Below are 25,496 nucleotides of genomic sequence, written 5' to 3'. Positions count from 1 at the left end.
TGCTCATATTTTAGTTTTTAAATTGCTGATGATAATCTTCTGAGTAATTAACTTTTTTAAATACAAAAAAATATAGACAGCAGTGAAGTTAAGTTTGATACCTATTAATGTGGTACGTAACAATAATAAATAACCTCATTTTATGATGAAAAAAATTATGATAATTGAATGAATAAAATTATTTGTATACCAAAGTTACCCAATTTTATAGTATAAATATACATATATATTATATAAACATATTGTTTTTTTACTTTGATGTGATAAATCATCATTTCCACATTTAATAGTCCATAGAGGATCTTTATCAGAGTCATAACCATCAATATTACAATCCAGCAATAACTGTAATTCACTGTCTTCAGCAGATTTCTCAGGATTACTCATACTTGACTGGTTTGATTCAGAAAGGTCTACAAATTAAACAAATTATTAAGTACCTGCTTAACTTAAATTAATTTATTACACAGAATTTTTAAAAATATATATTTATATATTAATTTACAATGCATACCAGAAATATAATCATTAAGACGAGGACAACTATTTGAATTTGCATTAGTAGACATTTTAGTACATCTTTTATTTGAATAATCATCATCTTCTGTACTTGACAAGTCAGATTTTAGAGTTGCTCTTTTAAGTTTTGATCTTGCTTGAGATAATAAACCTAATAGATGAATATTTGTCACCATTACAGTTATTTTTAAAATATTAAGTAATTAAAATCCATATACATACCATATGATTGATTCCCGAGTCTTCGAGCAGGCAAGAAGTAAAAATCATTTTTATTTGGTATGGTTCGTTTTTCAATCAGTTGCTTCACAATTTTGGAATTTTTGGGCCAAGCACATCGTCCTTTGACAACCCATGAGTCGGGAACAGCTTCAATGCTATTATCTTGTAGAAAATTAATTATGATCCACCTTGACATCTAAGAACCAAATGTCAAATTGTGAAACTACTGATGGATATTGGTATATGACAGGGGTGGCCAAACCGCGGCTCGCGAGCCGCATGCGGCTCGCGTCATAGACTTTTGCGGCTCGCATCTTATCGTAACCTTTTTACAAAAAATTTGAAAACATGAATTTATGTATTTGAAAAAGTATAATATTTTATTAAATTACAGTGTATAGAAAAAAATTTGTAAAAATAAAGTGTTCTTGATATAATTTTTCTTCATAGACTATTTTCTTATTTGTTGTGTGTTTATTTTGCATGTAAGCTTTTTAAAATCAGGACTATATGTTGTTAACGCAGTCCTTAACAATTCAGTTAAATGATCATCCGTTAATGTTGATCGATGTTTAGATTTAATCATTTTCATGGTTGAGTATAGAGACTCACAAGAATATGTTGTTCCAAAAATCGATATTAACTTTTGAGCGCAAAGAGTAATTTTTGGATATTTAATAACAGGCACATGTTTCCAAAATTCCAACAAAGAATGACAACTGTATTTGAACTGCTTCAGTCCTTCATCTTCTAATAATTCTAAGAGTTCAATTTCTAAAGCTGCCGTATCCATTGAAATCGATTTTAATATTGGACATCCATTTTCAATAACATTAATGACAAAGGGATTTTCTAAAAATGCAATCGAAGGTTTAAGTAATTTCAAGTCTTTAAATCGATCTTCAAAGTGAGTTGATAAACACTCTAATTTTTGTACATAATCTTCACAATTCAATTTTATTGCTATTCCAACCAAATAATCCTCAATTTTTTTTAAGTACGGAAAATGGTTTAAATTATTTATTCTTAAGTCTCTTTGAAAAAGTTTAAGCTTATTTTGGAAACTAAAAATGTCGTTCTATGAAAAAGAACTCTTCTTCCCATTGTAATTTGAATTCTCTGTGTTCTTCTTCATACTTGCGTTTCTTAGACATAATAATTATTTTATTAATGTTGTGTTGTTACACTTACACGCACGACGTCAAAAAGCACTATGAAGACATAATATCCATTATCCATGTGTGTCTATGTCTGTATGATATTTTTATATTTATGGTATTTATGAAGATAAAATTTAATTTGAGATTATCGTACAATTATTGTTATCGTATTCTTCACATTTTATTAAATACGATACCTTATCTTATTTTATTTACAATATCACATATATATATAAATTATATAGTAATATGTCCTTTTTTTTTTACATTTTGGCTCTTTCATATTTATTAATATATTTGGTGGCTCACGAGTCTCTTCTCGCTGGCCACCCCTGGTATATGATAATAAGATAAATACTTAGGTATAAAACAGCTTAGTTGATAAGATTCCAAAAAAATTATATTCATAATTTTGTTTTAAATATTATAATAGTTATTGTAACAATGTAGAATAATTAGCATATTAATTTACTAAAAAATAAAAATAAATTGACTAGGTAATAATTATTATTTTAAATTTAACAATATGCATGTCGGACCTAATCCATTTACTTTTTAAGTAGGTTATTAAATAATATGGAAATATAATATACATGAAATTTAATATAAGTAGTTTATAAGTATAATAATTGTACAAATAGTATTAATATAATATATAGTAACTGATATAAATAAAAACTATTAAATAGAAGAATGTAAAATTGGCATAGCCACTAATTGATTTTTATTTTTTAAAATCATAACTTTTTTAATAATATCAGATATTTTCCAACTTCTCATATTTTCTGAAAGATTTCCTACTAAAAATATATCCAATTTAGAAGAATCAATTGGTTCACTGAAGAATGGCAAAACTGTTTTAAAATATTTTCCTAAAATTATTATTTCTCCGTCATTGTCTACAATATTGAGGCTTTTAACAACTTGCTTGTCTTTTGTTAAAATATAACTATCATTTTCTTTTTGAATTTGAATTTTTATACTATGGAATGATAAGTTATAATATTGAAGTCCTGTGAGATTTTCAATTAATGGACCATTTGTATGATTTTTTTTAAAGATTTGGTTTTCGGCAAAGGTATGTTTTTGTTTGTTTAAAGTAATATTTTTAGTATTAGAATACCTTTCAAAATATCGGTTAACAATTTGCTGTAAAGGCATTTCATGCTTTCTAATCAATGACTTTAATTCTTTCATATAATTTTCAAATACAAAACAACTGCAATTATCTAGAGGGCCAAATTGATCATAATCATCACATAAATGAAGGAGGCCATGGACATTATGTGATATAAAACAAGTTCCATAAATTAATTGAAATTTTTGTACAAAATAGTCTAATAATTTCCGAGCATATCCAATCAAATATCTATAATCTGGACTTAGTAATATTATCATTGAGATATTTAATACCATAAAATGTGAGTAACATTCTTCATTTTGAACTGTTTTAAGTACTATTGGTCCTAAATATAACAGAAACATCCGATACTCTGTAGCTTTCCAGCGCATGATATCCTGTACACCCCTTATTTTTCGAGCAAAATCAGATGGTAAACAAGTATTCAGAAACAAAAGCAAATTTGATAATTCCTCCATTTTCTTAGCACGAACACGAACTCTTAGCGGACCTTTAGTTAGCCACAGAAGAAGTAATTTTTTCATAACACCAAGACAAACCAGGTGCATGTAATCCAAAGGAAATGATTTTACTATGTCAAAATTGGGCAGTTCTAATAAATTTGATTTAGATTCAGTAGAAATATGATAATCTTCATCCAACCCGGATAAATAAGCTTCATGAGTCCTTTCAACAGATTTTCTACTTGAATATGGGAAACAAACTCTGTTGCGCCAACGGGCCTTACCTAGGGCGTACGCTGGACGCTGAGTTCTCAGGACTTATGGGAGGGGGCACAATACTATGACAATGTTGAGCAATAAAAAACATACATATATTATGATGGTTAACAATAGAAATATACATATATTGGTTTGATACAATGGGGGACAGTAAGGGGCGGGGATCACCGCTCTGGTGAGGAAGTCTTGCGCGGAGCAGCTGATGACGACGACGTTGAGACGTATGACGGGATTTTGTATTCTGCGGGCTGCGCCGACTATGATGAAAATCTCAATTCACAACCAAAATCACCTTTGTCCCAAAATGTGTTTAAGAACACGTGTGTGTGAGGTGGCGGAGCTGCAGTGCGGAGCTGCGGTGTGGAGCAACGGACGTTGAGAGCGAACAAAACAGTCAAAACGGCATTTATGCTATGACGGATCGAAAACACGTGGAGCAACGGGGAGTTGCGAGCGAGCGACCAAAAACACAGCAACCGAGCCGGTACGCGCAAGCACCGGGGCGCGTAGCAACGCCGACGGCGGCATCTCCCGCGTCATTACCACGACCGGGGTAACAGTTACGACGGCAGGGTCACCAACCTTAGGGAATGACCGGTTGCGATCATCACTGCCTGATGAACTCGTAACGCGGCATATATTGTTATCAACAGAAAGGTCGAACATACTCCCCCTTGGAAGTCACAGCTTGGCTTGCAATAGAGAGCTGACCTGGCTGGTTGAGCACTGGAACGGAGCCTTTGAACGTGGCAGTCGATCAGTTGGACGGAGCAGTCGATCAGTTGGGCGGCGCAGACCTGAGCGATGAACGGAGCAGTTGAGCAGAGCAGTTGAGCAGAGCAGATGAGCATTTGAGCAGAGCAGATGAGCATTTGAACGGAGCAGTTGAGCAGAGCAGATGAGCATTTGAGCAGAGCAGATGAGCATTTGAACGGAGCAGTTGAGCGGAGCAGACCTGAGCGATGACCGGGTTTTACAAAGGGGCAACATTGGTCGTTGACCAGTACATATTAAATATAAAATATAAATTTGTCAAAACGTTTAAACATGTAGAACAAAAATAACAAAGGAACAAATGTTAATATCACAAATATAATTAAAGGCCAGACTCGTTACATATTTTTTTTTATATAAACAATAACAATTAGAAATAAAATTCGAGCGAGCGTTATACGAGCAAGTGTTTAGGTTAAAATAAGGAACATGATTTCAATATCACATACAATGTAATGATCAGTCTTTAGTCAAAATATAATTTTTTAAACATAATTAATAGTTACTCATTATGAGCTTAATGAATAGGCTGAGCAGCCGACGGAACATGAGGTAACAGGCGAGGTGGAGTACAAAATAATTAATTTGTTACAATATGAGCATAGCAATAACATACAAGTCTTAAGTGTACACGAGAACTGGATCTAGGAAAGGACTAATGGCTACGGATCTGTAGGTAATAGTACTAACTTAACTACTGGTCTAGTGAACACTCCTTGGGTCGTGATTATCTTAGCTACACGCACTATCTGGTCGGTGCCCGGGTACACCTCTATAACTCTACCCAATGGCCAGGAGAGAGGGGGGGCATCTTTGGTCTTAACTATTACCATATTACCAACCTCTATGTTATTTTCTGTCTTGGTCCACTTTCCACGAGCTTGGAGAGTGTTTAAGTATTCCTGAGACCACCGTCGCCAAAAGAAGCGAAACGACTGCTGGAGGAGCTTCCAACGAGTCTGCACCGATTTTGATGCCTCAGGCGGTTCTGAATCTGGCATTGAGAGCAACGGCCTGCCGATCAAGAAATGGCCGGGGGTCAAACATTCTAAGTCATTCGGGTCAGAAGACACGGGTACGAGCGGCCGTGAGTTCAGAGCAGCTTCCACCCTACACAAGACTGTGGTGAACTCTTCTAACGTCCATACCTGAGCGTTCATGGTACGAAGAAGTAAGGACTTGGCCGACTTAACTGCCGCTTCCCAAATCCCACCAAAATGGGGAGCACCTGGGGGATTGAAATGCCAATCACATGGTAAATGGCCTGCGATCCTTTCTCTCTGATCTGAGTGATTGATCAACCGCCTCAATTGTTTTGCAGCACCGACGAAGTTGGTACCACAATCGGAGTAGATGGACGAAGGTTTTCCCCGACGAGCAACGAACCTATCCAACGTCATCAAGAAAGCTTCTGTCGACAGAGCAGAGACAGATTCTAAATGGACCGCCTTTGTGGTCATACACACAAATACTGCAATATACACCTTACAGATCCGAGCCTTACGGAGACTCAACTCCTTCATCTGTAATGGCCCGGCATAGTCAATTCCGACTACGGCAAACGGATGAGCTTCCTGAACCCGAAAACCTGGCAGATCAGCCATCATGGGTTGCGGGTTGACAGCGGCAACTCTAGCACAAACTGTGCACTTTCGGATCACACGGTGAACAACAAGTCTGATGCCCACTACCCAAAACCTCCTCTGAACTAGCGCGGTGAGCAACCGAGGGCTAGCATGGCAAGCAAAGTGGTGCCAGTGACGAACTATGAGTACCGCCAAGTGAGACTCTTTTGGTATCAACATAGGGTGCATCCGACGCTCCGACCAATTGGAGTTTTGGAGACGACCCCCTACACGGACTACCCCGACAGGATCAACAAACGGAGAGAGGCGAGCGAACCCTTTGTGAGGAGCATCATCTCCTTTGGCCAAATGCGAAATTAAATCGCAAATAAAATAGTTCTGGGCACTTCTCACGACCTTGATCAAGGCACAATCTAATTCTGACTGCCTCAAGAACCCTTTCTCGACATTCTTCTTGCGGCACAACAAAATGAAACGCTGCAATTGAGCTACTACCCGAATCAATTTATCAAAGGAAGAGAACCGAGCGTACCATTCTATTGGGGGATCACCCTTCGCCAATAAACATACCGGCCGAACTTCCGGTAAGTGAGCTAAGTTTACTCTGGGAATTTTGCCTTTCCAATCTTCAACGGGCGATGACAGAAACTTTGGACCCTCCCAAAACAGAGCGAAGTTTTTGAGATCTGAAGGCGAAAGTCCCCTCGACGCACAATCAGCAGGATTACTTTCCGAACGAACATGGAGCCACTGACAATTTGGAATGATTGACTGAATCTGGTATATCCGGTTGGACACAAATGTCTTGAACGCTGTATGCGGATTACTCAACCATGACAGCACTACCCAGATAGCAAAATTATAACATAATAACATTATTATATAATTACATTTGTAATGACTAATATTTTTTTATCATTACAATTTAAGTATATCTACATTAAAATATTGTTTTAATAATATTTTAGTATTATTTTTTGGCCTGGGTTTAATTATTATTATAACATCTCATATATAATAATATTATAATAATACAAACATAATATTTTTTTAACAGCTAAAAAACATTATTCATATATTATTAATACATTATTTTATAGCTAAAAAACTGAGTTTAAAATTATGGTTTTGTAACTACTTCTCCAATTTTCAAATTAGTTGTAGGGCAACTATTTATTATAGCGTGGAATTTAATAAATTAAGAACTTTTATTAATATTATATTATTATTTATTAATATATTCAATTAATATAATATAATATTCTTAGACTATATATACATATTATAGTACAATGTGCTTATATTGGTATTGCTGTTATAAGCCATAATGATGATGTTATACTATGTATAGTTTACATTATAACTTTAAAAACAATTTACTCTCTGATATTATAACTATGAAAATATTTAAGAAAGTAATAATAACAGTTACCTATAGGAAAATACAAAATAATAAGTAGATGGATGGATAAATAATAAGTAGATGGATGGATAAATAATAAGTAGGTAATAAAATAAAAAATACTATTTGAAATATGTATACTTGTCTTTATTATTTATAGCAACTAAAAATTCAATGTACATAATAATATATTGTAAGTGAACGCACTACAATACTTTTTTCTTTCTAAATGCTGCACCGGCTAAGTAAATTTTCATTGGTCCCTCAATTTCAGAGTTTGTTGCACTTTCGAATGCTTTAATTTTTCTTACAGCTTCTAACATGGGAAACAATAGATAATCATATTATTATATAAATAAAATAATAAATAGTAATAATTCATAATGATTATTGACCAACAGTTAATGGTTGTAGCTATGCAAAATATGACTTATACAAAAATACTGTATTTTTCAAATTAAGAAATATATTTTAAGAACTTATAAGAAAGCTGGGCTGCAAGTTAGTCACTTTTTTCAACTAGTTAAAGTTAAGTTACTTTAATATAAAAAGTAACTAATAAGTTAGTTTCAGAAATTTACCAAATTTCTAACTTAGTTGGATAGAAGTTAGTTTGGTGAAAATAGTAACTTAAGTTAGAGTTAAAGTTAGAAGTTAGTTTTTTTTTCAGTTTAAAATATAAATTTAAAAAACCATTTTTTCAAATGTGTAATGTATATACAATGTGTTCCTTGGGGGAACTGACCGGTCGACGTCGTATGAAAGGTATACCAAAAATAATGAATAAATACACTTTAAAGAGTGGGTCTAACTTTTTTATTTTTAAAGTTATTAGAAATTAACTTTTTTTTATCAAAACCATACCTATCACGCATATACTTATAAACTAATGAATTTATTAAGTAAGTAGGTAGATAACTAAATTAAATTATTGGTGATGAATGAAAAATTAAATTGAACAACTGTTAACTGATGATTTGATCAAATATGTATCAAATATATAGGTAATAACCTTAATTTCTTGGAATATCAGTCATTAGAATACAACAAAATAAGAAATTGAAACATTCAATAAATGAAAAATAAACTACAAAAATAACTAGTTAGATACTTATTATTTTTAATGTAATTTTCCTGTTCTAATTCTCCTGTTCTAATTTCTATTTAATAACTAGTTATTATTTTTAACGAGTTAGATTAGATTATTTTACACATTAAATTCAACTAGTTAAGTTTCTAACTAGTTATTAGTGCCCACCTTTGACTTATTATAACGTAGATTATCAAGATCAATTCAAAATTTTAAATATATTTCAAATACATAATAATATTTACAAAATTAATGTGTATAACGTATAAAAAATTTTATATTATTTAAAATAATTTGAAAAAACTATCCAAATATAATTACGTCATATTCAATTTATTTATTTAAGTTATTTAATTAAATAGTTATTCAAAAATATCTTCATTTAGAAAATCATTTAACTAACATCTTAACATTTATTACAAAAGGGAAAAAAAACTATTGAGTATATATTGTTGGAGTTAAATTCACTATTAAAGTTATTTTTACTTAAAATATGTTTCAAACTCTTGAAATCTATTTTTATAGAAAGTAAAATAACACCAACCAGGTGTTAATAATTACTACATTAATAATTATAAGTTTATCACTATACAATTGGTGAACCTATAAGTACTAAATATATTTAATAAACAAGCTGAACTTGTAAATTAGAACACATTTTCAAATAATATTTACACAATTTCTTACCAATAATTATAGAGCATGAACCTAAAGAAGAAAAAATCTTTTTCTTTTTCTGTCCAACAAAGCTGTACATTTGCAAAATATCATCCTCAAAAATTTTTCTTAACATTTGCCTTATAGTACCTGTTAATGTCTTCTTCGCTAAACGTTTGAGACCATTAACCTATGTGACATATAATGCATAATTTAGAAAATAAATATTAGTCACATCAAATACATAAATTAATTTATAACTATATAAAAATATATTATTTATATAATAATATATACTCTGCAAAATTACTTACAATGTTCTTTCTAAAATTTTTGTTTTGCAACTTTGTCTCAAATTCATCTAATTGATCTTCATTTTCTATCGGTAGAAATGAATCATATTCAAATGATTCTCCAGAATTATTTTCATTATCCTTTGCTTGAAGCACAGTGTCAGTTAAAATTTTGTCCATCTGAAGTTGATTTTGGGCAATTGTCTCTACATCATATTTGATTTTCAATACAACTCTTAAAATTTTATTCATAACATCTGAAACAAACATGAAAATATATATTATGCTCTTTAAATATAAGATTTATTACACAGAAGTTAAAATACTTGAAGTATAGACCATTATTGATATTACCATTTGATTCAGAAGTTTGTGCTAAGCAGTTATTTTGTAATTTGAGTTTGTTCTGTATATTAGTAGACACCTTTTTAAAAGATGACTGTAAATTGACATCTGTAAACAAATTTAAACAACTTCAACTTCATTTTAAATAACACAAAATTAGAAGTAAATATTATATTTTAATAAATAAAAATAATATTGTATGAAAAACTAAGTTCTATTACCAGCTAAGTCCAATAATTCATAATTCGGGTAATCATCACTTGTAATATCTTGTACAGCTTCGGAAACTTTAAAAGGAGATGACGACGTGTGGATAATTCCGGTACACAGGGCTCTTTTAGGCTCTACTATATAAATATAATATATATATTAGTATAAGATTAATTTGTGTACCTATAAATATAACATTTAAAATTTTAGTTTTATTTTTAAAATTATTTCAATTTACCAATTTTTGGACTAGATGATGTTTCAGATTCACTCCGAGATAAGTTAAACAAATCATGTTTTTTAGGCGTAATTATTGTAGAACCTGACAATCAAACAATTATCAATAAAAATTAATTTTTTTTAATTTGATAGAAGTGAAATAAATCAACTAAATAAACTATAATTTTATACTTATATACCTTTGATAGAAGTAACCGACATGGGTGAATTATTTACATCAGACTCGTGATTATATCTATTTGATGTATTAATAATATGCTCTCGAGGTAATGCTATAATTAATGTAAAGATAAATACAATTAAATTAAATAGTTTCACAAAGTAAAACTAAAATATATCTTTGTACGAGTAAATTAATGTTATATTTGAATTTTCTAAAATACCTGCAATAGGACTGGATGAGTTTCTATCAAAAAGCTTTCTTTTTGCTTTTAAAGGTAAACTGTAACTTGCATTTTGATTGTTTGATTCATATTTATTTTTATGACTTTGCTTAAATTCAACATCTATAACATTTATAATAAATAATGTGTATGCACATTAACATATTATAATTTTTAATTACAATATACCTAATTGACTAAAAGATGAACGATCAATACTATTTGAGTTTTTCTTTTCTTTAATTTTTGGACGACCTAAGCTGTGACTTTTTGGTATAGTTTCATTTATTGTAGCATTAGATTTGGGTGAAATACCTGTAAAATGATTAAGAAATGTACACAAATTGTGTAAATAAATTAAATATTTCAAGACAATCATATTTTTATTTTAAGTTCTGAGTGTAACAAAAGAATATATTGATTTTATTATCACAATATTCACATGTTCTGTTGTAAAGCATAACCTAAATACACTGTAGTTACAGTAGTTAAGTAGTTACTTCAATCAACCAATTAAATAAATAAAATGAGTACTAAAGTTTAAACATACTTTTGTTATAGGAATACATTGGAGGATCTAATATTTTTGATTTGTTTGTACGAGATTTTGAAATCTCATCATCACAAGTGGATAAGTCTGAGGTATGCTCAGCCTTTTTCAGTTTTGCTCTAGCTTCTGTTAGAGTAGCTAAAAATAATAATTAAAATTAGGAATTATGATATTAGATATATATAGAATAATTGCTTTTTTTATTATAATGGCAATAATAATTATTAAACTAATTTACTTCAAAGTATGAAAAATCATAAATTATAATAGGTTTAGTAAAAAATAATAATAGCCAATTCACCAATATTTTTCTTTAAAGTTCTTGATGCAAAATAGTTGAAATCAAATTTGTTGGCTAATACTCTACGTTCAACATTTTTTTTGACATCTTTTTTGGGCCAGGCACAAACATTATTTTTAACCCAGTGTGCTGGATCGACTTCGATAGTATTTTCATTTTCAAATACTACTATTGACCACATATTTATACAAACTCTGAAAAAATGTAGTTATTAAAATTATTTAAAAGTGGTTCTAACTGTTTTTAGTAATAATAGTAATTAGCATATTTTGTTGTTTATAGATGTTGTTACTACAATAAGCTACCTACTACATTTATACATTTTTAATTTAATATTAATATGAAAAAATATAGGTATACCTATTATATTTTAAATCGCCAACCAAAAATCATACAATTCACATATTTTCTTATCTTCATATTTATATTTACATTTAGTTACTAATAATATACCTAATTTATTTAAGCATATAAAATTCAAATTTAAAAAATTAATAAATTTATCAATATAACTAAGGATAATTACATATTATATAGATGTTACAAAAAAAAAAAAAAAAAAATGGGAAATTTACTTTAAATAAATTCTTAATTTCTAAATGTCATGCAAAAGGGGTACAACAATCTGTTCATTTTTGTAAGATAAAATCATAACTTTTTTTTTAACATCTTTAACATTCCAGCACATTAAATTTTTAGACAAATGTTTAACAGAAAAAATTCCTAAATGTGATGATTTAATAGGCTGAACATAAAAATCTGTTTTTTCCTTAAATTTCCTGCCAATTAAAACTATATTTCCAGTGTTTGTTGAATGTGCAATATTAATTAATTTAACAATTTCATTATTAATTGTACAAAAATATGAATCTGCATCCACATTGGTTTTTAATTTGTAATTTCCCAAAATTAATGTACTAAACTGTGGATTTGTCACTAAATTATTTATCAGAGGTCCTTTGTTATGTGGTCCTGATAATAATCCTTCATTATTGTTTATGATATTAAATTTTTTTTTTAAATTACTGGTTGATTTTTCTCCCTCATTATATCGTATTATAACTTGTTCCAATGGTTTATGAGGCTTTCTAATCATACTCTTGAGTACTTTCATGTAGTTTTCAAACGAAAACGTACTACAATTATCGAGAGGTCCAAATCTATCATAATCATCCACCAAATGAAGTAAGCCATGAATATTTGGTGCCATGTACATTTGGCCATATATTTGTTCAAAGGACTTGACAAAATATTCTAACAAATCACGAGCATATTGTATTAAAGAAACATGATGAGGGCTTAAAAGTATTGTCATTGCTATGCTGAGAGCCTTAAAATTTTTGTAACAATCATCAGTTATAATATCTTTTAAAATAACAAAACCATAATATATCAAAATTGCTCTAAATTCTGTAGCTTTAAATCGAGCTACTTCTTCAAATTTTCTTGGTTTTCTTGAAAAATCACAAGGAAAGTCGGACTTTAAGTTAATAGCTAAATCTGATAACTCTCTAATTTTCCATGAAGACAAGCGTACATTTAATGGACCATTCATCCATAAAAAAAGCAGTTTTTTGGTCACTCCAAGACATAACATATGCATATAATCTAAAGAAAAGTCGTTGATAATATCAAACATAGGTAATTCAATAAGTATAGAGATATCAGTATTGGGTAAATGATGATCATAAGTTAATTTGTCTGTATAACCATTATGTGTCCTATTTGGTGGTCGTTTGTGTAATTCACAATAAGGAAAAACTGTTCTATTTTCTTTACGCTCTCCTTCAATTTCACATCGTGGACATGAATTATACCCAGTATGAGATTTAATTTTTAAAACAAAGGATCTGGCTGGCATATCGCAACAAATTACATCAATTTTAACTTTGTATAGCTTATCTTCCAATTTAATACCATTCAATACTAAATATTTTGCTTCATCTACAAAATCTTTTAAGTAGTCATTGCTGTCCGAAGGTTTTTGGTTTCCACAGTAAAGTCCCACAGGAAAAACAAGATCAGATTTTGGTCTTATGTAAGCCAAAATTGGCCAAAACTGTAGAGAAGTGCTTTTATGAATGGGGAGCCCATCAATACCAATAACAAGTTTTAATTCTTGCTCTAAAATACAATTATTGTAATATGGTAAATAACGAACAATTCCATTTTTGAGACCAAAGTGGTAGTATTTACCAGGATTGACGACCCGCATATTTTCTATTGAAATGGGTTTGGTTTGTAATAATGTCTTGGCTCTTTTGGGCTTTGTAATAAAACATTTATGTTTTCGAAGAATACTTAAAAGATTATCTAAGGAAATATGAGAAATTTTGTAAAGTATTGCCCATTGAGCTAATTCATTATTTATCGTAAATGATGTACTAGATAATAAGTTATTAGAATCATCAGTGTCAGATGTGTCTGTAAGAGGAGAATCAATTTTGTAGTTAAAGAAATCAAAATGTTGTGATTCATTTAATTCTTCTGGAAGCCTATTATCTGCTGTTGTAAATGAAAGATTATCCTGACAGTTCTGTGAATTTGAGTTAGAAATTGGTATTTCATTAAGTAGATTAGATTCCAAAAATAATTGTTCAGGAATAATATCATGGTTGTAGGTGTTTGAAAGAGGATTGAAATAGTCTAACTCTTCTTTAATTTTCCTTCTCTTTGTTCGACTACTGAGAGGGACCGATTTCTTCATATTATAGATTTAAACAAATCTGTCTACAACAAATCATACATTAGAAATAAATAAATGGAAGGTAGGATATTCAATTGGTTGTTATCAACGACACTAGTTTTATAAGCCGAATATACAAACAGAATAAATTTAAATATTAAAGTAATAAAATACTCGATAAAATAACTATTGACCACAAATCACAAGAATATTTATTATAATGTAAATTGTTTAATAATTAAACATAATATGCAAATACCAATGCTTATTACTAACCAATTCATACAATTAAGCTAATTGACTTTTGAAGATAATAGTATCCTTACTTAAAAAATGTATGCATTATTATAATAGATATTATTTTTATTTTTTTACAGCATTTCAAGCTAAATACCTAGCACACCTACATGCATGAACAAAAACTAAAATTTAAAATTGGAACATTAAGAAATGATTTGTCTATTTGTCATTCATTATTTTTATTTGCCTATTTATGTTATTGTAATTAAAATAATAGGTACCTACAAATTGCAAAATAAATTAAATAAACTTAATAACTTATTATATATCATGTATATAAGTGTGTTTAGATTTTCAACTGAAAAAAAAAAAACAACTAGGTAGGTACCGAAGTTAATAAATTATTATAAAGGTAATTCATAAGAGGATGCTACATCCATACACGAGCACAAAGTATAACACAGCAAATTCAATAATGTTCCGAGCAATCTATTGAACTCTGTTAGGTTTAGTATAAGAGTGAATAGACCTATAATCAAATTTTAAAGTAGGAATATTAGCTAGTGAATTATATAGGTTATTTATATATTTTAATTTTAAAGCGAGTTATAAACATTTTAAAATGTACAAAATAACCTATGATATTTACTAGACAATATTCTTACTTTAAAATTTAATAATAGGTCAATTCACTCTAATATTAAACATAACAATGTAATGGATTATTCAGAGCGTACAAATTGCTATCGTGAACGTTTATAAAATGAAGACAACATATGCCGGTTTATGTAGCGTCCTCAAATTATACCTATCTGTGGTAATTTTGAATTTAATTTAAACTGAACTATAAAATCTCCTGTTTATTATTTAATCCCAGTCATTAATTAACAATCAAATTGTTACTTTAAAGTTAAAAATAATTTTTTAAAAAGAACTAGTTACACAAACAAAGTATAGGTAGGACTGCTTTAAATTAATGTCCATAATATTTTTTTTAATATGAATAATAAATAGGTAGGTACCTAACTATTAATATTTATAAGCGTGTAACCATACATTTTAATTGAATGATCTAAGTTTTATTCAAATAAAAAGATTTACTATTATAAGTTATGGTTATCAAATAATCGGTATAATTACCGAGATTACATTTATAAAATTATTTTTAGTACCTACATACCTAATAGTAGGTAGTAGGTACAACTAATTTTGCTACTTGTATTGGTTGGAAATTTATTAAAATATTATGTATACCTAAATACCTAATTATTATATTTAGTACAAGGGTACTTACAAGATTAATAGATTAACTATGAAATTATGAATAAACATGACATGGCTACCATAACTACCTATATGGTCTATAATTTAACATAATAAAATATTATATAGTTTTCCAAAATATTTGTCTGGGTTTTGTATTCATGTACGGTAGTGTATTGTTTATTGTATAATAAAAATATCTAGGTAACTTACTATTATTATAAATTAATTGTATTATCATGTAATAGGTATAAGGCAATACATTCGCCATGCAGCATGGTAGATTCTGAGATATAATATTTGATTTGGGAAAAAATTAAGTTGAACTCAATATAATGAATAATGATTTAAAAACTGCGGTCTGAGTACAAAATTATTCAACATAAGATGACAGACCCATCATGGGTCACCCATGGAAGATAGGTACCTAATACTAATGTAAATTAACATGGATTTGTGTTTATCTTATAAAATTGCCTAATAACAAACCTACTACATTTCATCAATTCAGTTGCCACTTAAGAAATCTATTTTATTAATTAAAATTCACATTTTGATAGTCAAACGTGTGATATTAAATAAAAAAACTAGGTAATCTAAGCTAAAAATATTTAAAATTGTAAATTTACATTTGAAGATACATTTTGAACGTTACCAATAGTTATTGTACAGTTTTCTATAGAATCTTAAAGTTTAAACTAAGTATGACCAAACGAAATAAATATAGGTAATATAAAATAGTTTAAAATTTAAATTGACTGAATAATGAGTATACTACGCTTACAACTACAATAATTTTATTAATTTAAATAAATAATAGATAATAGTACTCACCAGATCACGACTATTTGCAACAAAATACAAATTAAAGCGTGAGTTCTGAGTAGTGGCTTATAATAGTGTACACTGTACAGACTACAGACCAGAGACACAGAGTTGACAATGTTCCAGACTTTTCAGTCTTCACTCTCCAGTGTTCATAATATGGTGTAATGACGTAAATACGTAATGTACTAATGTGTTCAGTGTTCACAGTTCACACTGTTCACGGTTAACTTTTCACTAATAATCAGTGTTAAATGTTAATGTGTAATACAGAATACTGTAAATTTTAATCACTAATTGATCGGCGGTTGTGGTTCGGTTGTCGGAGGGATATTATCAATATTAATTATTAATACTGATTTCCGCCGTACTTCATGGGTTTTCCACTATTTTTAGACGGTAATAATATTCAAACATCGATAAAGTCTGCAGACCCACACACGCCGCAGTCCCCCACTCCCCCGCGGCCCGTGAAATGCAGGCACACATGAATTCATGATACAGCAGCGGTGTCTTGAGTTATCTATAATATTATTATTTATTATACTTATATTATGCACCACCTTATAAGTACGCGTGTTCGGCGCCACTGATCACAGATATGGAAACAGACCACTGTCCTATACTACTATTAGATATATAGTCTATAAGTGTAGGTACTGCACGACGTGTCACGTATGATATAATATATATATATATAGATTGTGTAATATCGATGTATATTGGTACGCAATATAATGGTACCTATACGAAATTACTACGAAATACGAATATTATTATATTATTATCATACATTTTAAAAATGTGCATTGGGTATACATTATTGGTAGGTATACATATATTATCCAACATTATCGTATACAAATTATGATTTATGACAATATTCGGGTATTCCTCCGTTCATTCGGAACACTAAGTCTTATAATAAATTCAATATTACAAATATAATATAATATAATTGTATTTTTTGTATTTAAATTTATAAAATTCATTTTTATAATTAATAAAGTATCACTCCGCTCAGAATCTAAAATAAGTACCTATAACAAGTTTTTATAATTATCATATTATTTAGTGACATGGCGTGTATCAAAACAGGGATGGTACCTAATATAATAATAATAATATATTATATACGAAATATTATGTATATGTCGCATCCACATAGTGAAACCACTCATCATTTCATGAACTGGATATCCGGATAGTGAAATTCGTCCAGATCGTGAATTTTGACGAAAATACATCATATGGACATCCATTTCATGAAATGGATAATACCTATATCGTGTACTTTGTGCAATTACTATTTTATTATAACTAGCTAGGTATATAGGTAATTTTATATATTGTTCTATACACAAAAATATAGCAATAAAATTATAGTCAATAAATTATATCATATTATATTATATTTTTATTTTATTATTATTATTATATACAAAAAACCGTTCACTAAATATGCTCAGTAGTCAGTTACAGATGATTGCTGAAATAGAAATGGCTAAAATCAAAAGGTAAGTAATTTTGAACTTAAATAAAAATTTACTAAATTAAATCAAATATACGTATTATGTATCAAGACCACCATTTGAAATTTTTTTAACAGTATATGTGAAACGTTAAAAAAAAACTAACCTAACCAAAGAATAGGAAACTTATAATAAAACCTCTCACAACTGCAGATAGATAATAATGAAAATAATATGAAATATATAGGTAGTTAAATATTATAATTATAGTTAATTTCATGAATATTTTATAACACTTAATATAGGAAATAGGTAACACTGTTGTTTATAAAATATAATATACGTATGGTTTATTAAATTATATTATTTATTATTTATATATGAAAAATAAAATAAAAATATAATGTAATATGATATAATTTATTGACTTTAATTGCTATATTTTTGTGTATAGAACAATATATAAAATTACCTATATATAGTTATAATAAAATAATAATCACAAAGTACACGATATAGGTATTGTCCATTTCATGAAATGGATGTCCATATAATGTATTTTCGTCAAAATTCACGATCTGGACGAATTTCACTATGTGGATGCGACATAATATATATTATATAGGTACGATAAATCCAGTGGCGTAGATAATTCTTAGTATTTTAACTCAAAAACACGATTTTTCCAAAAATCAAGCATCTTGAAATTATTTTAGTTTAACTTACAAATTAAGTTTGAGCGATTTCTTTTTAAAGTACCTACCATCAAATTAAGCGTGCAAAAATACACATTTTAAAAGAAAAAAATCTTTTGATAGTTAGACTGCATGTATATATATATATAAATATTGTACCTGATCTGCCCGAATAACCAAAGGCAACCAATAATAAATAAATAAAAAATACTAATAATTAAGTACTATTAATTATGTCTCCTATAACCAATATTATAGCTATCATTTATAAATTGCAAACATTTCCACCGTAATAATCTCAAAATCCTGGCTGTTAGAGCACATCGCTGGGTAGTGGTAGGATGGTGAAAAATACTTTTTTAACTATTGGCTAATATTATCTCATATATACCTACCAAATATACAAGAAAAATGTCATTAAAATCGGTCGAGTCGTTACAGATGAGGAGTTAGTACACTAACACTAGCTGTGACACGAGATTTTTTTTATATATATTATTAATATACATAGTTTATTATTATAATTATTAATTAATATATAAAATTATATACTGTTTTATTGATATAATTTTTGTAACGAATTAATAATAATATAGTATGATTTTGTTGTTATTTTGAAAATAATGTTATGAATGTATTCTAAATAAAACGATATTATGTTATTTTACTAATAATAATACTCTCGTATTGAAGTAATAACAATAAAGTATTATTATGTTATTACTTTAAAAATAATATTACAAATGTATTCCATATAAAACAATACTATATTATTATATTAATAATAATATTTTCGTAATGAAGTAATAATAATACTATATTATTTTAATGATATTATTTCAAATAATAATGAATTAATAATAATTTAGTATTATTATCATTACATTTTTGCTATCTGGGACCGGTTGTCTTGATGGCAGTTACTGACCCAGTTTCAACAGTTGTTTTGGAAACGCTGGTCATCAGAAGAATACTTGACTACCCTTCAGGGCCGATCGAAATGGCATCGTAAGCAAACGAACATCGCAGTCGGAGACCTCGTGATAGTGCATCATCCAAATACATTGGAAATTAGGGAGGGTCGAGTTGACCCATCCGGGCTAGGATAGAGTGGTCAGAGTCGTAACTGTTAGAACAAGTGACGGGGGTTACAAACAGCCCGTCGTGAAGTTAGCAGTTCTGCCTATCGAGGATGAACAGGGCTCCTGATTTGTTCTCCTACACCAACAAGCAACAACTATCATTTCCTTGTTCCATAAGTCCACTCATTGATTGTACACTTATGTAGAGATATTCCTCAATTAGTTTTTAAGTTAGCATATAAGTCATCAACCCCATCAACTCAAGCATACTGGTTAACTTTGGAAGTCTACGTCTTCCAAGGGGGGAGGTATGTTGCCGTCACACGCAATTTGCGACGACGACGGCGTGCGTACATTGCACCGGCCGGCATGCTGCCGGTGGGATATCATATCACGCGGCCGGTTGGATATCATAACACAATCACTGATACGCGAGTTCGTCGGGTTGTTGTCCTGTTCGTGCTGTCACGGATATAGATACTATGGTTGCACAACGAGCACGGATATGACGGCTCTTAATGTTCTTATCAAGAATTTAAAAAAAGTCGCGTGATACTAGCGCCCTCTATGACCTGGTATATCATATACCCGCGATTATATAAATTATAAATATGTTTCTAAAGTTATGGTAACATGGTATAAGAGTTCTTACTGTAGAGGGCGCTAGTAAAACGTGACTTTTCGTCAGATTTGATAAGAACATTCGGCGCCGCTCTACGCTGTGATCCAATATAGGCCGACGTGCAACCATAGTATCTATATCCGTGGTGCTGTTGAAAAAAACCTCTCGTGTTTTTACCGTCGTTCACTGAACAGTGTTTGACATCTTCCTGTCTCGAAGTTATGTTCATCCGTTGAGCATCCGTCTGCCGTTGTGCCGTAATGTTCGCCGACGTGTAGACCGTACATTTTCACTCTGCTGCGTGCGTATTGTTCGCGCGCCGTGTCGTCCATCTGCCGTTGTTCCGTATTATTCGCCGACGTGTAGACCGTACATTGGCTATGAGCAATGTCAGTAGGCAACATTTAACAGTTTATTGAAGCCAATAATTTTCAATAACATTAGTCATTACTCATTACATTAATAGTTAAGAAACTATTCTTAGCTGTTTGTACATCCTGTACAATTTCTATTAGGTGTCTTAATCTTAAAATAGTAAAATTTAGAACTTATCTACACAATACACTTTTGTTATTAGATAATAACTTTACAACTTATGGGTTTTATTGGAAATATTTATTTAAATTGTATTGTAATTAAAAACAAATTTTATTTTAGTTAATTGTTGTTTTAATTTGTAATTCTAGAATTTCATAAATGCATAAATGCATATATAATATTATATAAAATATAATTTAAGTCCAAGGAAGGTCAATAAGATATACATAATATAAAATAGTTGATTTGCCTGCAGAGATAATATAATAATGTTTTAACATTTTAGCTTACAATAACTACTTTACTCTTGTGTCCTACTAACAAATTCCCCCAAGAGCTAAGGCTTTGTGTAATAAACTTACAGTTGGCTTTGGTTTATTCTTTTCTCTGTTAGACATGATTCTTAATTAACATTTAAACTGTAATATGTAAAATTGAGTAAGAGAAAAATGTATTTTCTTTATATTATTATTAACTTTAAGTACTGATGATATATCAATAACCCACATAGTACATTGTTTAGATCTAATCTATATCGGGTGTACTATCGGGCACATTGCCGTTTTATTCATCTGAATATATTATTATTGTTGTTATTATTATAATATCTTTAAATTCAAATTCTAAATTAAAAAAAGTCTAATCTTGTATAGAAAATTAATCTAACAAAGGTGAAATCAATAATTTTGTTTAAAGGTAATGGATAAGAAATGTTGGTCCACAAATTGTATCAGTTCATTTATTGCCTCGTCAAACTAATAACAACATAGAAAGCTTCCATAACGCTCTAAGAATTAATTTTTCTGTGACTCATCCTAGTTTGTGGGTATGTCATGGTAAGAAAATAATATAACATACATTGAATTCAATTTTACAAAGAATGTATAGTTGTACGGAGATGTTATTATATTTTGCAAATTAATATATAGTCAAAATCATAATGAACAGAGTTTAAGTGAAAAGGGGGAGGGTAGCATTACCAGTCACTATAGAATAATCAAAAATAATACTAATAATAATAATCAATGGTATTACCATATAAAAAGATAATTCAGCAATATTTATTAATAATAATTAATTTATCTCTTGTAGGTTTGTCGGGAGCCGGAAAAAAAGTCCGATTTAATTTTTTTCGGAAAAAAAGTCCAGTTTGATTTATTGTTTCATAAAACATATTTAAATTTATATAATTAATTCAAAATTAATAACATATATGATTGGTATGATCTAATATAATTTAAAACTATAAAGAATTAACGTCGTTACACAATCTACAGAAATAGAAGATATTAAGGTAAGGTAGATAGAAAAAATATACTAGAATATATGATAGAAAAATCGTGTACATTAAAAGGCAATAAAGATACCTAGCACAATTAATCTGTATTATAAGATAAAATATGAAATACCCAACGTATACAATATTGATGTTACGATAACGCATAAGAAATCCAGTCATTTTCCACTCTCGTAGTTATTCACATCGAAATGGAAAGAAGTAAGGAAGAAGTAGTAATTTTGAAATCGGGTAAAAAAATTATTTGTAATGGTTTTGCTTACACAGTTAATCATAATCTGTCAACAAGCATCCGCTGGAAATGCTCTCAAAGATTATCTAAAACGTGTCCGGGTATTTTAATCCCTTCAAAAAGTAAATTACAATAAATAAATAATAATAAATTAAAAAAAATTATAAAAAAAAAATTACCGTAGGCATCACTAACCCTCAGTTAATCAAGGATCATTCACATGCTGGTGATCATAATTTAGCGACAGTCGAGAAAGCTAAAGAAGACGCGAATAATCGAATGAAAATAACAACAAATAAACCATGCCAAGTATTTTCAGCTGTAGTAAGTGAACTTCCTCAAAATTGTTTAAAATCATTTAGTTCTGAAGAAAGTATTAAACTTACACTTAGAAACTATAGAAACCGAGGTATTCCACCGAAACCCAATTCTTTGGCTGAACTGACAATTAAAGATGAATGGGCACTTTACAAAAACTAACGGTTTTTGCTATATGATAATAAATTAAATTCCGATGACAGGATAATTATTTTTGCACTTGCCGAAGGATTAAAATATTTAACTGAAGCACATATTTGGTATTGTGATGGTAATTTTTCGTTAAGTCCAGAAAACTTCCTGCAGTTATATGTTTTTGGAGTATAAAAATATGATGCTTTGGAACTGTAGTTAACTGTTTTCTTCAAAAAAAAAAAAAAATTATAGTACTTACAAAGAAGTTTTTAGCGTAATTCTAAAAGAATGTGACAATCTACAATTTTGCCCGGATCCACAAATTATAAATTTAGATTTTGAACAAGCTACTATAAATGCCACCCAGTGTGTTCTCGGCGAGCACGTCCGTATACAAGGTTGTTTTTATAACTTGTCTCAAAGTACGTATCGCAAGATACAAGAAGTAGGATTACAAGCCAAATATAAAACGGATGATACATAAAGTCATGTTTTTGCTATGTTAGACGGGTTAGCATTTTTGCCAATGAATAAAGTTTACGACGGAATGCAATATTTAAAGAAGGTTTGTACCAGTGCCGGTCTGGCTTATGATTGGGCCCCCGGCATATTAATTTACAATGGGCCCCTCTTACAAAAAATAAAAAACAAAAAAATAATAATAATAATAAACAAATTTAAAATAATACTTTTAATATTTTTTAAAATAATAATCTCTTCAATTCTTGACTAAAAGATGCTAACTGATCAATTATTTCATCTTTTTCAATAAATTTGATTAAATCTTCTTCGACAAATAAGGACATTAGTGGTTCAAGATGTTCTTGATTGATAGACGATCAAAAGGTTAATACTTATAAAATATCAATTAAATATTGTTATTTATTATAGATTAATACAATTTTCAATACCTAATTACTTGTACATATACATGTTTTTATTGGTTATTTTAGGCACTAAATTCATTCAAAAAAGGAAGAACATTAAAGATCACTATACTAAAAGTGAGAAAAAAAATGTAAATCAGGACAAACTGCTAATACTGGGAGACGGTACATTTATGCACAACAGTTGTCATTCTTACAAACTGCTGGTGCCACAACCAATACTCAGTCTAGCTTAGATCATGAGGCACTATTGGACCAGCAAGATTCAATGGACCACCAAAATTCAGTGGACCATCAAGAGTCACATTACAGTAACTTAGATTTAGATGGATCAGAATGCCCTCCTCGCTATAAACATAATTCTACAAAGAAACGTAAAAATGACATAGAGTCTTCCTTGGTAGAATTTATGAATACTCCAATTCCTACAACTCAACCAATTGTTCCAGAGATCAACCCAGATAGATCTTTTTTTGAAAGTTTACTTCCGTCTATAAGTAGTTTCACAGAAGACCAAAAGTTGGAGTTTCGTTGCGAAATACTGAACATTATTAAGCGTATGAGGAATCAACCAGCTGTACAGCAATATGGATATCCACAAATCAACCCACATTACAAACCCGCACATGGATATGGTCGGAATACGTATCCATATTCCAGTTACATCGAGCTTAATCGTCCCCCTCAGCCAAATCAATGCCCCACGCCAATTACACAATTTCGAACACCTCTTTCTACTCAACTGTCTCAAACAACCAGCACTGGGGTTCCTACAATATCTCCAACATCCTCAACTTCAGCATCTATGGACAACCAGTTTTACAGTTAAGAAGATAGCATAGACCTTTTTAGAGATTAATAAAATAAAATATTGAAGTAATATTTCGTTTATACTATAATAATTTTTTTTTTCCTGTATACCTCCATTTTTACTACGCGAACACGGTACTGACGAATGTTGGCGAAATACTGGAGAGCGGTTTCTAGTACAAAAAACGCTCACGTGTACATATACGGCCGCGGTACCGCAGCGGCACCGCGCGTTTAAAAACCGCACGTGTGCATCGGGCCGAACGCTTTGGGCTCTATGGCCGTAACAATTAACAATACCAATAACGGCAATAACTAATGAATAATAAGCAAGGCCGTAACTGGTGGGGGGGTCCAGGGGTCCGGACCCCCCCCCAAAATTTTTAAAAGTAGAAACATTTTAGCGGTGAATATTGTTTTAACTATACTAAAACTATACCTAGAAAAAATGTTAGACCCCCGAAATTTTTATCCAGTTACGGCCTTGATAATAAGTACATGTTTCAAAGTTTGCGTTACAATTAAAACCGTATTGCACTGTTGAGACGTTGAGTAGAGCGGTTAGGCCTGAATGTATAGCCAGCATAAGTTTGTGTGTCTGCATGTCTCTATATTATATCAGTGTATGGGTTTATCACTTAATTATTGTGAAATTATTGTAAATCTATTTTTGTTGAGCCAGTGCCGACCACGACTTATTAGCCGTATAATTATATATTAATATATATATATAGGAATATGGCATAAATCTAAAGATATTACATCGACTGTCTAAATATAGCGTTATTGTTATAGCCGGC

The 25,496-nt window shown here is 29.9% G+C and overlaps 3 protein-coding genes across 3 annotated transcripts; 1 reads left to right on the top strand and 2 right to left on the bottom strand.

The window, feature by feature from the left end:
- Positions 1-1,001: 1,001 nt before the first annotated feature.
- Positions 1,002-1,740, bottom strand: LOC111041793 (SCAN domain-containing protein 3-like). Its single transcript, XM_022326205.1, has one exon. It carries the CDS (start codon positions 1,532-1,534, stop codon positions 1,193-1,195), a length of 342 nt encoding a protein of 113 aa, XP_022181897.1. The 5' UTR covers positions 1,535-1,740; the 3' UTR covers positions 1,002-1,192.
- A 3,460-nt stretch (positions 1,741-5,200) lies between these two features.
- LOC111041789 lies at positions 5,201-7,000 on the bottom strand. The gene has a single exon (XM_022326202.1). It carries the CDS (start codon positions 6,998-7,000, stop codon positions 5,201-5,203), a length of 1,800 nt encoding a protein of 599 aa, XP_022181894.1.
- A 17,295-nt stretch (positions 7,001-24,295) lies between these two features.
- Positions 24,296-24,780, top strand: LOC111041787. Its single transcript, XM_022326200.1, has one exon. The coding sequence runs from the start codon at positions 24,296-24,298 to the stop codon at positions 24,713-24,715; it is 420 nt and encodes a 139-aa protein (XP_022181892.1). The 3' UTR covers positions 24,716-24,780.
- The last annotated feature ends 716 nt before the right edge of the window (positions 24,781-25,496 follow it).

This window comes from Myzus persicae, unplaced genomic scaffold, assembly GCF_001856785.1.
Source record: "Myzus persicae strain clone G006 unplaced genomic scaffold, MPER_G0061.0, whole genome shotgun sequence".
NCBI lineage: Eukaryota > Metazoa > Arthropoda > Insecta > Hemiptera > Aphididae > Myzus > Myzus persicae.
Note: the sequence above shows the minus strand (reverse complement) of the source record. Positions and strands in the feature narration are given on the sequence as shown.